The sequence below is a fragment of the Daphnia pulex genome, chromosome 4, assembly GCF_021134715.1.
Source record: "Daphnia pulex isolate KAP4 chromosome 4, ASM2113471v1".
Lineage (NCBI taxonomy): Eukaryota > Metazoa > Arthropoda > Branchiopoda > Diplostraca > Daphniidae > Daphnia > Daphnia pulex.
In genome coordinates, this window is record NC_060020.1 from 5,869,863 (window position 1) to 5,883,650 (window position 13,788).

At 39.6% G+C, this 13,788-nt stretch overlaps 2 protein-coding genes across 5 annotated transcripts; both read right to left on the reverse strand.

Annotated features, from left to right (window-relative positions):
- Window positions 1-980: 980 nt before the first annotated feature.
- Window positions 981-4,285, reverse strand: LOC124192750 (phosphoglucomutase-2-like). Of its 3 annotated transcripts, none has more exons than XM_046586222.1 (13): window positions 4,155-4,285; window positions 3,883-4,004; window positions 3,714-3,810; window positions 3,494-3,653; window positions 3,143-3,335; window positions 2,878-3,072; window positions 2,708-2,779; window positions 2,453-2,640; window positions 2,129-2,385; window positions 1,922-2,060; window positions 1,754-1,859; window positions 1,467-1,693; window positions 981-1,404 (listed from the first exon to the last, which is right to left on the reverse strand). In XM_046586222.1, exons 2-13 carry the CDS (start codon window positions 3,946-3,948, stop codon window positions 1,302-1,304), a joined length of 1,803 nt encoding a protein of 600 aa, XP_046442178.1. In that variant the 5' UTR covers window positions 3,949-4,004; window positions 4,155-4,285; the 3' UTR covers window positions 981-1,301. The 3 variants fall into 3 exon arrangements, with proteins under 3 accessions (XP_046442178.1, XP_046442179.1, XP_046442177.1); XM_046586223.1 differs by having other exon boundaries at window positions 3,883-3,966; window positions 4,155-4,284; XM_046586221.1 differs by having other exon boundaries at window positions 3,883-4,015; window positions 4,155-4,280.
- Window positions 4,286-6,895: 2,610 nt separating this feature from the next.
- On the reverse strand, window positions 6,896-13,674 carry LOC124192755. Of its 2 annotated transcripts, XM_046586229.1 has the most exons (6): window positions 13,430-13,657; window positions 11,758-11,893; window positions 11,439-11,675; window positions 10,171-10,317; window positions 7,233-7,487; window positions 6,896-7,154 (listed from the first exon to the last, which is right to left on the reverse strand). In XM_046586229.1, the coding sequence occupies exons 2-6, from the start codon at window positions 11,846-11,848 to the stop codon at window positions 7,126-7,128; spliced, it is 759 nt and encodes a 252-aa protein (XP_046442185.1). In that variant the 5' UTR covers window positions 11,849-11,893; window positions 13,430-13,657; the 3' UTR covers window positions 6,896-7,125. The 2 variants fall into 2 exon arrangements, with proteins under 2 accessions (XP_046442185.1, XP_046442186.1); XM_046586230.1 differs by lacking the exons at window positions 6,896-7,154; window positions 7,233-7,487 and adding an exon at window positions 8,591-9,148 and having other exon boundaries at window positions 13,430-13,674.
- Window positions 13,675-13,788: the final 114 nt, after the last annotated feature.

The window sequence follows — 13,788 nt, forward strand, 5'->3', positions numbered from 1 at the left end:
CTTCGTCTTATTCGACCGGATATGGGGAGAGGACCACAATAGATCCGGACGCCAGCACTAGCGGAAATCAGGCCAGACCAATTCATTCGAACAGATTGCCCCATAGCTCTTTTCCAAACGACGCCAACATGGCCAGCCACACTGGTATACCTTATAAGCGTCCTGCTTATTATTACTTCCAAGAAGCGGACGGGCTTAAACTTTTGCCCATCAATCAATACTTGTCTTTTGCTTGTATATTTATTTACGAATTGCGGTGCTGCTGGCGGTGGTGGGGCACGTGTTGGCAATATAACAGCCTTATTCCAACAACAACTGTCACGCTCCGAAAGTGTTTTTTCTTTTCCCCCCTAGCTGCTTTTCTCTTCACCTTCAATGTCAGGGCGAGAAATAAATAATACGGTTATGGAAAGTTCGCTTCTGACATCTGTATCTGACGCGAGAGATGTAGGGACCTGAAATGCATTCGCATGCGAGAAACATAAATAAAGTCTGGCTGTGTGTGTGTGTGTATACAGAGCGCTCCATCGATTACCCGCGAGTTCTCTAACGTGAACCAACAGCGATCAAGTAAAAAAAAAAAAGCCTAACGTCCCAAGCCATAAACACACTCTATCTAAACTACTTAAAGCGTTAACTGCTTGATATATTGCCTCGGCACGATAAATGAACTTTGCAACGACTAAATAAGAAATATACCTATTTATTTTTTCAAGCTAAAAAAAAAGAAACCTACAAGACAAAAAAAAGGGGGAAATGCTTCAAGACATTTCGACTAGAAGTAGGCACTATACACTATAAATTCGTTTACAAGTTGGACAGTGCGTGTGAGTCCAGCCGGGTCCATCTATTCTGTTAGTATACCATCATGGCGATAGATCAATGCTCCTAGATCTATCAGATCCTTTTGCCAAGAATAAACTTGATCGATAGAGCTCTCTGTACATCTATGAAAGTAAAAGGACAAGTGTAAACACTTATTCACACCAAGTAAGAGAATCCGTTTAATGTCGGTAAACAAATGTTCGTGCTACAATTTCCAAAGTAACGTGGAAAGCAATAATAACCAACTTCTACAACTGATAACAAACAACAACCATATGAGATTAACACTGAGACTCGCACCGAACAACATTAGGCAGGGCGAAAAAGGAAAAAAAAACCCTTCGAAGAAAGAGACTCAGCAAACGGCAACCAAAAACCATACTTAACTTGAATTGACTACTTTTTCAATACACGTCAGATGGAATGTAGCTCCCATTGAGTGTGTCGCCCCACTGAATTACATTTTATGAATGAGATTATTCTGGACGGGGAGTGAGGTGATTGAGTGTCGGCTGAAGAAATTCGTCCACTAGAGCCTGCACCATTTCATCTAAAGTTGCCTGGACTTGTTGACGATCACTATTAAAAAGGGAATCATTTATTATAACAGATTCCTTCCTTGTACAATTCGTTAATGTTACCTCTGAGTGGGTGGAGCGCGAAGTTCAGTGTAATATTTGATTTTAGGCTCAGTGCCACTTGTACGAATGGTTGCATCCAATCCATTCTCGAAGTAGAATGTGATCATTTGAGAGGAGCTTGAGGTTGGAAGCAAAGCCTTGCCATCGGGCTGACGAGAATCAAATCCGTTCGTCAAATCGCGGACTCCTTTAACGACATACTTTCCTCCCATTAAGGATTTCGGATACTAGAAGCAAGTACAGAATATATAACCATCTCCAAGGAATTGTAAAAATCAATAAAATACCGTTTTTGGTGCGTTTTCAAAGTTGCGAAGACGCTCGAAGATGCGATTGATTACAACTGGATCGTAGCACAAGTAATAGGATACCAGAGAAACGTGATGACCATACCTAAAAAAGAGGCGATAAGCTGACAGTTAAATGATCAATATTATGGAAGAACTAGTTGTTACTTGAGGTAAATCTCTTGCAATTGTCCGTTAAGCGTAGAGCCTTTGCTTTCCAAATGGACAGCCATTTCGGACAAATGAGCAGCCGCTGAAACGCCGTCTTTATCCGGAACGTGAATGCCGCACATAAATCCAATAGCCTCTATGGGTACAAGGAATCCATACGGTTTACGAGCACTAACCAATGTGTGTCCAATTTGTCTAACGAACCCTCAAAGGCAAACAGGATTTGGTATCCTTCCTTCTGCAATTGCAGTCCACGGTTGGCCATCCACTTGAACCCGGTAAGAGTTTCGTCAAACAAGAATCCCTCACGTTCGGCCATCGTCTGAAGTATCTTGGAAGAAACAGTTGACGCGATCATGGCTGCTGTTGTAGGATCTTGTCCTTTTTGCTCCGCTCGAGTCCACATCCACCAACCCAATAAGGCTCCCAACTCATTGCCCGAGAAGACCTTCCATTCTCCACTGCAATTAAGTCAACGTTGGGTTAAGAGGATCAAAGGAGGATTTGTTGCCCGTCTTGTCAGCTTACTTTGGTTGCAATTCAGCAACAGCCAGCCGATCCGCATCGGGATCGTTGGCTAAAATCACCGTAGAGTTGTTGCGTGCTGCCGTAGCTAGGGCGAGATTCAAAGTTGATTTGCCTTCTTCTGGGTTTGGGAATTTGACAGTTGAAAATTCCGGGTCAGGCTCGATCTGCTCTTGAACTGGAATATATGGCTGGACAACAATCAAACTGCATGTTTTATTCTTTTTTTACGACATCTGTTAGCGTGCATTGTACTACCTGAAACTTGCATGTTTCGAAAGCCATTTTTACATATGGAGCCCCAACACCGTGCACAGGAGTGTAGGTGAACTGCAGGGAATAGCAATTCATTAATATTGTACAAATAAAGTCTCATTGCTCAATTGAGTGGTATGTGGTTGACAGACCTTGAGCTACCCTGCACATACCTTGAGTGAGGTTTTTTGGTTGAGTTCATCTCGCAGACATTCCTTGGAAAGGACATCAAAATAGAGTTGATTTATATTTTCAAGAGGGTCAGAGACTAATGCATGTTCTCTGACGGAATCGTCCCAAGCCTCGTCCCATGGAGCCAAATTATCCAAACTGCGTAAAAGAATATTTTTGTCGTCAGGAGAAATGATCTGTTAACAAAGAATGAATGGTATTTACTAAATCGGGAATGGTATAAGCAAATGTTGAATTTGGACAGACCTGTGCTCCATTTTCCCAATAGACTTTGTATCCGTTATCTTCTTTCGGATTATGTGAAGCAGTAATCATGATTCCTGCTTTAGTTTTTAGCCGACATACGCTGAACGGGATATAGGGAGTCGGTACTAGCGCAGAAAAGAGGTGAACGGGTATACCCATCGTAATAAATGCCCGTGTAGCCAAACTAGCAAATCTAAAAACAAGCACATAAAAAATTAGAATAAATTGCCAATTAAACAGTTAAAATTAAATAGTGAGTGACACTATGACACTATGGTGAGAATAGTGAGAGACACCATGGAAGGACTAAAACTTGTCCCTTATTAATAACTTTTTTCAGACAATTATTACCTGCTGCTGTTGTACCTTCCATCATAACCAATCACCACGCCTTGAGTTTTGACATCATCAAAGCATTCTAAAAGGTATTTAGCCATACCTTGGGTGGCTTGTATTACTGTTAAATCATTCATTCTGCTGGGACCAGCAGCCATAACACCTCTCAATCCAGCTATGATGAAATAAAGACAGATTATATAGGAAAACAACTATGCTCTTACTTTATACTTGCCTGTTCCAAATTCCAAGCGTTTTTCAAAAATCTTGACAAGAGTATCCACATCATTGACCTTGAGGAGTTCTTTGATTTCAGCCTTGTTCTTCTCATTCTGTGAAATTTTAAAAATTGTGACTACACCTTATTTCCTATTATCAAAAGTGTTAGACTAAATTTTACATACTTTGTCCCATTTCAGCCAATCTTCAACTTTCCTATCCAATTCTGGATTTCCAGTGTTGACTGCCATTCTATTGACTTTTGGATTCTGAAACAGTTGTTGTCTTGATGATAATGTTTATCTAACTGAATTAATTCTAAAATAAAAACTACTGTTGAGTGCGAGAAAGCCGTTTGGTGGTTGTAAAACCACACATGACAGTGACAGATGGATTTTTAATTTCATAAAGATATGCACATAAAATTAAAATATGAAATAGGACAAGTACGCCATACCTTGCAACAAGGAATAAGAACAATCTAATCGTTAGGTTACAAGCACACACACACGTGAAACTGAAGTAACCTTCAAGACTTCAAGCACCTTGATTCAAGTTCAAGTAATGACAGATAAAAAAGCAGACGATTCCCTGCTTCGTTCATTTCCATGGCAACGTACACCGCGCTTTTCAATCAGGGAGGAGTATAGAGGAGAAAGCAGTTTGCTATCCCTCTAAGGGGGGAGTCGGGCCCATAGATGTCCGGGGAGTGGAAGCCGCCCGCCAGTTGGCAGCACAATGAGGTAGAGGGGAAGTTCTTAGCCGTTTCCCCATAAGCTTGTGTGGAACAGCTGACTACCCGCAGATGATTTTACTAAATAGCAGGGGTTATTTTCAATATTTATGAAAAACACTTCAAACAAAAAGTAATCAGAATTAAATTTACAATTTTTTATATAAAAAAAAAAAAAAATTACATTAAAAAATCAGAAATTATACTTCACTTGTATTCGGGTAAGATACCAAAAACCAAATGCAACCTATTTTTAATATTCCTATCGACTGGCCAAACGACGACAGAGCTCTACATCGCAATTTAAATGATTAAACCTGGATTATTTATTGATGGCCGTGATCAGCGGAAAATGAAGATCGTGTCGCAACTGAAACTTTTGAATATTCGTAATTTCAGTTGTGTTCGACGCTCGCTAGATGGCAAAGATCACATTATTTACATTGATTGACCTGGGGGCATGGTGGCTTTCGTCAATCAAACAAAAAATGAATAGGAGAAGAATTAAGAATCGCTGGAGTCCTCCAAAACTTATGATTCATTCGAGTGTGGACGATTCCGCAAAGTGAACATTTTCTATGCATAGGCTGTGAAGTACGACCAGTTAAATTTTTGTATTGTCCTTTTCATCAAATGAACTTCACAGTTAGAATAAGCCCGACTTTTTCGTCGACCAACGTAGCGTCAATGATAAGTTCTTAATTCCTCTGTTGATATTTATTTTTAAGCCTTCACTTACATTCGGTTAAGACGCAATCACCTTGTGCTATTTGCTTCCTTCTTAAGACTTTAAAGTAATAAGAGAGCACAACGGTCCAGCTAATCCGAATGTGTAGTGATTCGTAACTAAACTGGGATCGCTACCAGAATTATAATAAATGCCGTACGAATTCGACCGATGATGAAAGTTGTGCACTTAAACTGTAAGTATAATTGTACATATATGATTAAAACGATTAAATTTCACAACAGGTTGTGTAGCGTACAAACTTTCACAATGTTCATTAAAAAATTTTGACGTTTTTATTATTAAGTGTTCATGCAATCGAACAAATGGAAATTTTTTAAAAACGACGCCATCCCAAGCCCAGTGTTACTCGACATTCTGCTGCCTTCCACGCCCAAGAAAAAACCATTCCCAAATCGATTTTTGTAAATTCAACTACTTTTTCATTTCATACGATACTTTTTCAATTCCTTTTTTTAAATAAGGCAATGATAAGAAAGTTTCATGGTCCAATTTCAAAACATTTTCAGATTAGATAATTAAAATTGATTGAATTATGGTCCCCTTTGCCAGCAACTGATTAATATTTCCCGACTAACGTATCGACCAACAGGCTGCCGGGTTATCAGAAAAAATAAGCAATTTATTACACGCCGAAATCGATTCCGGTGCGGATGATATGGGTTGAACGAATCGAATATTTTGATTTTGGTGTAGATATAAAGTCCACTCCGGCGGAACCTCCAATAGCGCCTGCCTTGGTGATCAGTCATTGCGGGCGCCGCATCCTCAACGGGCGAAGGAACCCTTGGAGAGGGACATTGCAAAAATTATTCAATCTTACTTTTATCAGTGTCGTGACTTAATATAAACATTTTTTTAGTTCACCTAACGTTGGTGCATTAACTACATTTACTGCAATTTATACTCAAATCGCGTTTGTTATAAATCAAACGTAATTGGGTAAAATCACGCACGACCTTGTCATCAATAAAGTTCATTGTTTCAAAAGATGTGATTAGTTCACGCAATCCCATGAAAGACAAAAATGGCGCGAGGACGAGAAGAAATCCATCAATCTGACATCGATGATGCAACAAAAAAAAATGTCGAAGGAGATTATTTTTTAATGGCAAGTAAGTTGAATAATCCTGAGCTCAGTGTTCAATACCATCCGCACAACCTGTGGCTAATGAACGACAGCCAATCGAAAAGGGAACTAAAAGATAATGTATTATAAACGCTTTCTAAAATTGGTTTTCCATTCAAATCCCGGCGCTTATGCCAAATGAACAATCACGAGGAAACGGCAACGAAGAATGACAATTTGAAATTTTTTTCTTTGTTTCAATAGGACGAATTCGATAGTTGATAAACAACCCACTCTTCCGTCGACGTGTATAGCGTAATTTTATTGATTAAATTCAATTTATCTTTAATTATGATTATGGTGCTTTGGAATTTTGAACTGCGCGCCTAGAAAGTGGCATCGAGGCTCTAGCGATCAAAAGTAATAGTTAACTGGCATCTATCTCTAATATCTCATGGGCAATCTGAGCCCCCCTTCCTTGACCGATAGCAGATAAAAGTTGGCCGGCCAATCTAGTAGCATTTGGACCTAAAAATACTTTTACTTGCGTGATTCAATCGAGTAACTATTTCTTATTTCTAGCTATTTCAATTCTGAATTCTTTATTGTAATGTGCAATAAAAGGAAAAAATACAAAACCAATTCCGGTTATGTTAATGTTTTGTATTATATGTCTTGAATCGCAGTAGATGACAAAGTTGCTTTTCGGCAGGCTTTGTGGTATCAATTAAAGTTAGGGTCAAAAGCGCGAAAAATTTAAAGAAGGCAATAAAGGTGTTCAAAACGGAAAGAAGCCAAGTGAGCGATAGAGGGTTCTATGCAGTGTTCCGAGTTTGAAACTCCGTCCGTCCACTTTGAATTATTGCATGTTAGAGCAATTAATAGCGGTATTCCCATGAATTGTATCCTGTAATGAATAGAGAGACAAATCATCTGTTAAAAAAAATAAATCATTGAAAATAAAATGCTTGTAATCATTTCTTACCAAATGGCCGAAGGGGATGGCGGTAACCCCAGACGTAGGTGCGTTTGATAGGTGACAGATAGCTCGTGCGTAAAGAAGATGGTGGGCGAGTCCAAGGAACGGTAGCAAGGTCCAGTGGACGCAACTCGGGATATTTGTGCCACCAAGGGTCGTTAATCCAAGAATTAGGTTTAAGTAAGGCGTCATCGTCCAAGAAAAGACTGGGTCGCCAAAGCCGGTTGGCCAAACCACGCCGCGGTAAAATCAGACGAGGCTCTATTTTGACGATGGGTTCAAGATGTTTCCCAATGATTTGAGGGGGAAAATTAGACACTGAAGACTGAACATTTGTAAATAAAATGAAGTTTGTTGAATTCATGTCTACTGCCTTTGATGCCTCACCTACATTACCTTTACTACGTATATTGTAGTTGATTTCTGGTAATTGTCACTACACAATTTTGAAAAAATTCTAAGCTAATAACACGCTTAGTCTCTCAAAGTTTGCCAGTTTTTTTTGTGGGGAGGGAGGCAGGAAAGCCTGAGATGCGTGATTACTAAATTAATTAATTCAAAACCATTTTGTCCAAAACTGAATCAAAACACGTCTCAAGTTATTATTCATGACATGCACCAGGAAAAAGATTCTCGGCACGACATGCTCGTTCTAGGCAAGGAATGACAAACCGGAAATCGAGGGATTGGCAACTTCTTTTGAATCTTGTACACCTGTTCAAGAATCAGCACTTCGAGTTCTTATAAACTCAAATTTGTTATCTGCTGCTGAATTAAAAATAAAAAAATTTACATCCCACATACTTTCGCAGGAAGTTACCAAACCCTCGTTAATAATATGATTCTTAATTTGCTGGAAAAAAAATTACAGGCGTGGTATGACAGGCAAATGATATAGTACACACGCATTTTTTAAATACTGGGGTTCATGTTTTCTATAAACATATTAATCCAACAATCAAACATACCACGCATAACCTAGCACACTTAAAGGTAGACTATATTCAATGCTGATAAAGGTCTCAGTTTTGACAAGACGAAGAGTGAGACAACGTGGCACGCTACTATAGTAAGTCGTGTATAACGGATTGTTGCTAAGTCTTTAAAACAATCAAGAAAAGGACAAGTCATATTTTTGTTTAAGTGCAATCATGATTCCAACCTGCGGTCTCAGCACTGCAGAGCACATATTACTTGCAACGAAACTGAACTAAATATACGTGAATTGGGACATAATACCGTACTGCTTTCTAATACATATTCTTTAGTATTACTGTATAAGCCCATAACTCCTAATCGATAAACGTAAATCCTTGTGTACTCTAACGCCGCCACGTTGAAATAAAAAATAATCCTACTAGCGATTCAATTCCCTGGTCAGTCGATGTATTGAAACAGATGGTAAGGCTTGAAGGAAAAATCAGAAGCAGACTTACAAAGAATGATGAACATTCGAGACGTCTAAATTGTTCTGGGTATGAAGGGGCAGCGAGTTGACTATAAAAGATGTGCTATAATCCTTGAACTAATTCATATAAACTACGCTACAACAAAATCTATGATGTACGTTGCAATGAATCGTGACATTTTTAAAAAGTCAGATAGGTTTAAAGAAGAAAAAAAAAACAAGTGAAAAATAAAAAAATAAAAGTTTTGATCAGGCCAAACACATCAATCGATGTAACGCGGGTCGAATTTGACAGATTTCGGTTCAGGAGAAAACTTGGAGGCCATCATAGCAGCTTTCCCGGAGTTCCTTTCGACGTTACGGAGGATATCTTCAACGCTTCCGATTGCGTTATGACAGTGTCTGTCGTATGGCTTGCAAAAGCCGACAATCTGTTTCAATTTGTGTAAGGCCTTCTCGGCTTCATCCAATTCTTCTGGCGAAGCGGTACGCGTCTCTGACCAGGTCCGGTTATCTTCACACGTCAAATGGTAATATATGTAGAGGAGGGGGAGGGAACTTGATTGTTTTAAATCTGCCATTTTTTTCAACCTCAATTGTTTCTCTCTACTTTTTTATGCTCTTTGTTATTAAACTATAATGTTGGCCTTCTAGTGCAAATTGTAATCCTCAATTTAATACGATAGCATAAGTTAAACTATTCTCCAATCGGTTCGTATTTAAAAGTCTTGGGGCAAAAGAAGGTGGCTCTCACGAAAAGGGAGAATAGTTGGACAACTATCGTTTTTTTACAATCCTAGACTTCCATTAATTGTGAATACATAGACAGTAAACTTAGGCTAGTAGTATAATATTCTAAATCCTGTGTGACCGAGTGAAATATTAAAGATCGCAGATATGTCGTATTTTAAGCATTATTCAGTCAATGTGTCATCATCATAGGCTCAAGCTGTAGTGGCCATCTGTATTGATTGCGAAGACTTGCTATATGTTGTTGATCATTTTTGTATATCATTCAAGCTCAAACAGGATTATTCGCGGGAAACGTAAGATTGAAAGAAAAAGCGGCCATTATTTCGTGGATAAAAGAAACAAGTCAAAAGGGGTCCTATATATAAGGTGAACAGTCAAATGTCGAACGACGAGCCAATGGCTGAGTTCGACATTTGACACGTCAAAAAATTAAATTAAGAAATAGGATTGACGAAAGAGGGACCTTGACTTTTGCTATACTGCAGACGACAACAAACAAGCGAGAGAAAATAAAATAAAATTCGAATCAGAAGAACTTTTGTACAAGCCAAAGTGTCGAATATTATGTTAAAAGTAAAACGAGAAAAGAGGTCAAAAGGTGTGTGTAGACAGCTTTTTGTTTGTTGGATTTTAATTTTTGGGTTTGTTTGTTGTGTCTCGTCAGTCCTGGCAGTAAATGTATAGCTGTCATTGCTGAATTCTACATTGATTAATGCCTCGGACCCTTTTAAAACCTGGGCCGCATACGGTGAGACGGTGATAATCGGAGTTCGGAAAACTCACTGAGCAAGTCGTCCAGAGCCGGATCGATCGGCATGCCGCGAAGGGAGCTACCAGCGGGAAGCATGGAACGGCGCGGGGGGACCGACGCCGAGCGGGGTTCGCGCATCAGCATCACGTCGTCCAACGGTTTCAGCGATGTGGACCAGTCTGAATAAAAGACAAGAGGGATAATTATCAATTAGAAATAAATCAAAAGAAAGGATGATAAAGAAAGCTGCCCAACTATTTCACCGAGACAGAGGTTATCTTTTCGATCAAGGGCAATAAATATTAAAATTACAACAACAACGCCGATTCCAGACGCTCATCCATCACGTACAAGCTGTTATTGCAATCTCGAGTATAAATAACTGTCTGGCATTGTTCTGCTGGTTGTTCCCGTTCCAAACCGAATACTTTGACAAATATCTCAACATACCCGCATTTCGATTGGAATGGTGAGACAAACCTCACAAATTTAGTTTTAAGATAAAACTTAATAAAGCTCCTAGTCTTCAATGTATTGAAGATAAAAACGTAGGTCAGAGTTTTTAAATTGCTTCACCAACGATAACTACTAAGTGACTTTGATGAGTCTGTTGACATGGATGATGTTGGACAAGAAAACTGAGATGTCTGAAATGTCCTCATCATTTTCCCTCTAATTCGGACATGGTGGGCTTAGCCTGGCCTGTCTGACAAGAAAGAAAGCTATGTCTGCCAGCTTTTACAATTAACAAGAATTCACACTAAGGTTTACAAAATCAAGATGAGCATACCTGTCAAAATATTAAAATGCCTGTTGTGAAGTCCACAACCTATAATTTCCTTTCATGTTCTATCTATATATTTTAGTATTTACTTCTAAGCTCTTTCTTTCACTCAACTCTATCAAATCAAATTACACTTTAATCCATGCTCCAATTTCGAAGAAAAACGTTTCATGACTCATGTGTCGTTCGCTAATTGTAGTCTGCAAATTGACGATGATTTTCCATTGCCAGATTGCGAAAATGAGTAAAAAATCGACTCAAATTTAATATCGAGTTTTTTATTGAATTTGTCTTTAAAAAACAATATTCAATCAAAACGAATGGGTTTAAAAAAAACTGAATCAAATCAACTAAATAGAACTAAATAAAGGGAATAACACCGAATAATAAGATAAAACTAAACTAGCGGTCAGAACTAGATTGGCAAAGAGGGCAATCAATGTTGACATGGTTTTACATGGGAAATATGTATAAAACATCTATGTTATGGATGCCTAGTAGACTAGTATTACTCACTAGGGCGTTTGTTGTCCACGACGGGAGCCATTTCGTGAGCCAAGGCGTGCTGGGCGGCAAGTCCTGCTTCCGGTCTACGATGAAGAGAAACACCTTTCGGATGGTAGCCGTAGGTGTTGGAGGCTAGTGGACGGAAGTTGAAACCGCTCGGCTCTGAGCTAGTGTAGAGGTGACGGCCTGCAGGTCCCGTATGCGTTGATGAACGGCGATCGCCCTCGTATCTTGTATCCATATCGCCTGCATCATTCACATCATTAGATTTTTCATGCAGTTATTTTTATTTTTTCCATCAAATGATTTATTAAACTGCGCAAATTACCATGAAGTCCGCGCATGTTCCAAGTCCAGAACCGAGAGCGATCCTTCAACGTCTGATCGGGTCCAGTGAACCACTCTATATGTCTTTTCATTTTGATAGTAGAGTTGCTCTGGGTTTAAACGGGACAAATATCCACCTATGTATTTGCATTAGTAGCATATTGTTTAATAATTAATTTTGAAAGTTGCTCGTGTTGATAAGCAGGTGCACGTTTCTATAAACTAAATTGATCCGCAATATCCAACTTTATTTGCACTTAATCAGACAATTAACGGATGACCGAGTTTGATGACTCATAAAGTCAGGGCGAAAGCAAGCATGAGCTACTTTGGGTATAGCAACCAAAACCGTAGCTGACCTGAACTATTTGACTTTGAGCGTATCAAAATGATTGGATGTAGCGAAACATACCCTAATGACGCATCCCACGAGAACTTGGCTTCCATCTCCGCATTTGGAGGGAGACGGTTGAGTCTATTGGCTACTTTTATACAAAATAATCAACAACCGTGACACGACAGTGGTAAACAAAGAGCTAAAAATACGAGAGAGATGAATGATGGAAAAGGGCAACTAGAGAGTCTGGCAACAACACGCACACAAAAATAATATAGAGAGTAAGTAAGACTAATAGGAGAAAAATGCGCTAGAGTAGCTGAATTCCTGAGCAGTGAAATCACAGCGGTGAAAAAACCAAAAAATAATAATAATGGGATTTCATCCAATCACTTTCTCACACATCGGCATCCACTGAGGATCTCTGCTGAGGCTTGGTTCCCCAAAGGTTAGAGTCTGTATAATCGAAAGTGCTCAAAACGAAGACAGCTGCAAAGCGCGTTATCGTGTCAAATGAATGATTTGGGGCTTTTTCTATATTTAGGTGGACTGCTCCAGTTTCGCTCCTTGTTGTTGCTATATGGCCGAGCCGAGCCGAGCTGAACCATTCGCGCTAGACTATTTAGACCATCTACACACAAGGTATATATGCATCGTCGATCGCTCGACAAGAGATCCGGGACCATCTCTAAAAAAGCTGCTGCACTAGGGCGTGTCTTTTCGTCTGATTTAAAAGACTACAGAGTTGCAGCTGCCGCTTTTTCGGCCGCCACTTTTTATACCTTTCATCTCGTCCTCTTGGAATTTTAGCTGCCGCTCGGCAAGTCTTTCACCTTCACGAAAAAAAAAACAAGAGCAGCGTGAAAAAATCGCTCGACGATGTGTGTATACTGCACGCGCTTTCCACTAGCTTGACCGGCAAGGAAAAAAAGAAAATGGTAGGAACCCAAAAAGAAAAACAAAATGAGGCTTGAGCTATATTTAGACACTGAGCGAAATATCTTCTGGGTTCTTCGCACACGTCGCATTACTCGCCCTTGACACCATGCGCATTGGCTATACATTTTTTTAATTCAATTATTTTGGATTTAATTTTAATAAAAAATCTAAAAACAAAAAAGCATCGGCTGCGGTCGAAGCGACTCGGAATTTCGTCGTTCAAAAATAACGGATCGTAAAAAAGTTCTTATAACACACAACTAGATGGCGTTAAGTCTAGAAAACAATTGGCGGGGACTCGGTTTGAAATGAGTTTCGTCAGTTGGGAGTGCAGGTTATCACACATTAAAATAATAATATTCGTTTATCAATTAAATGTAAGAAAAAGAAGACTTACCAAATGTGACTAGGCGAAAAAAGAGAATGAGACCGTACGACTGGTCGGAGTCAGTTGAAGAGATCAAAGATGCAAACCAATTCTAAATGAGTTCAGCTGATCTCTGTGGTCTCTGACCGTCACCGTTGCTGCTCAACAAGTTACTGCGGGAATGGTGATGGTGGGAAGACTCGAGCGAGCGAGAGAGATACTTGGGCAGCTAGGAGCGCTGGAGCGGAAGCAGAGAGGAAAGTGACGCCCTCTCAATTCCCCGGGCAGCGCTTCGCTGTGACGCAAAACTTTGCAATTGGCGATGCTCTCATTCGTTTCTGTTTCTCATTTTTTCTTTTTGCCATTCCAACCAAACGGCGGGGCGGAAA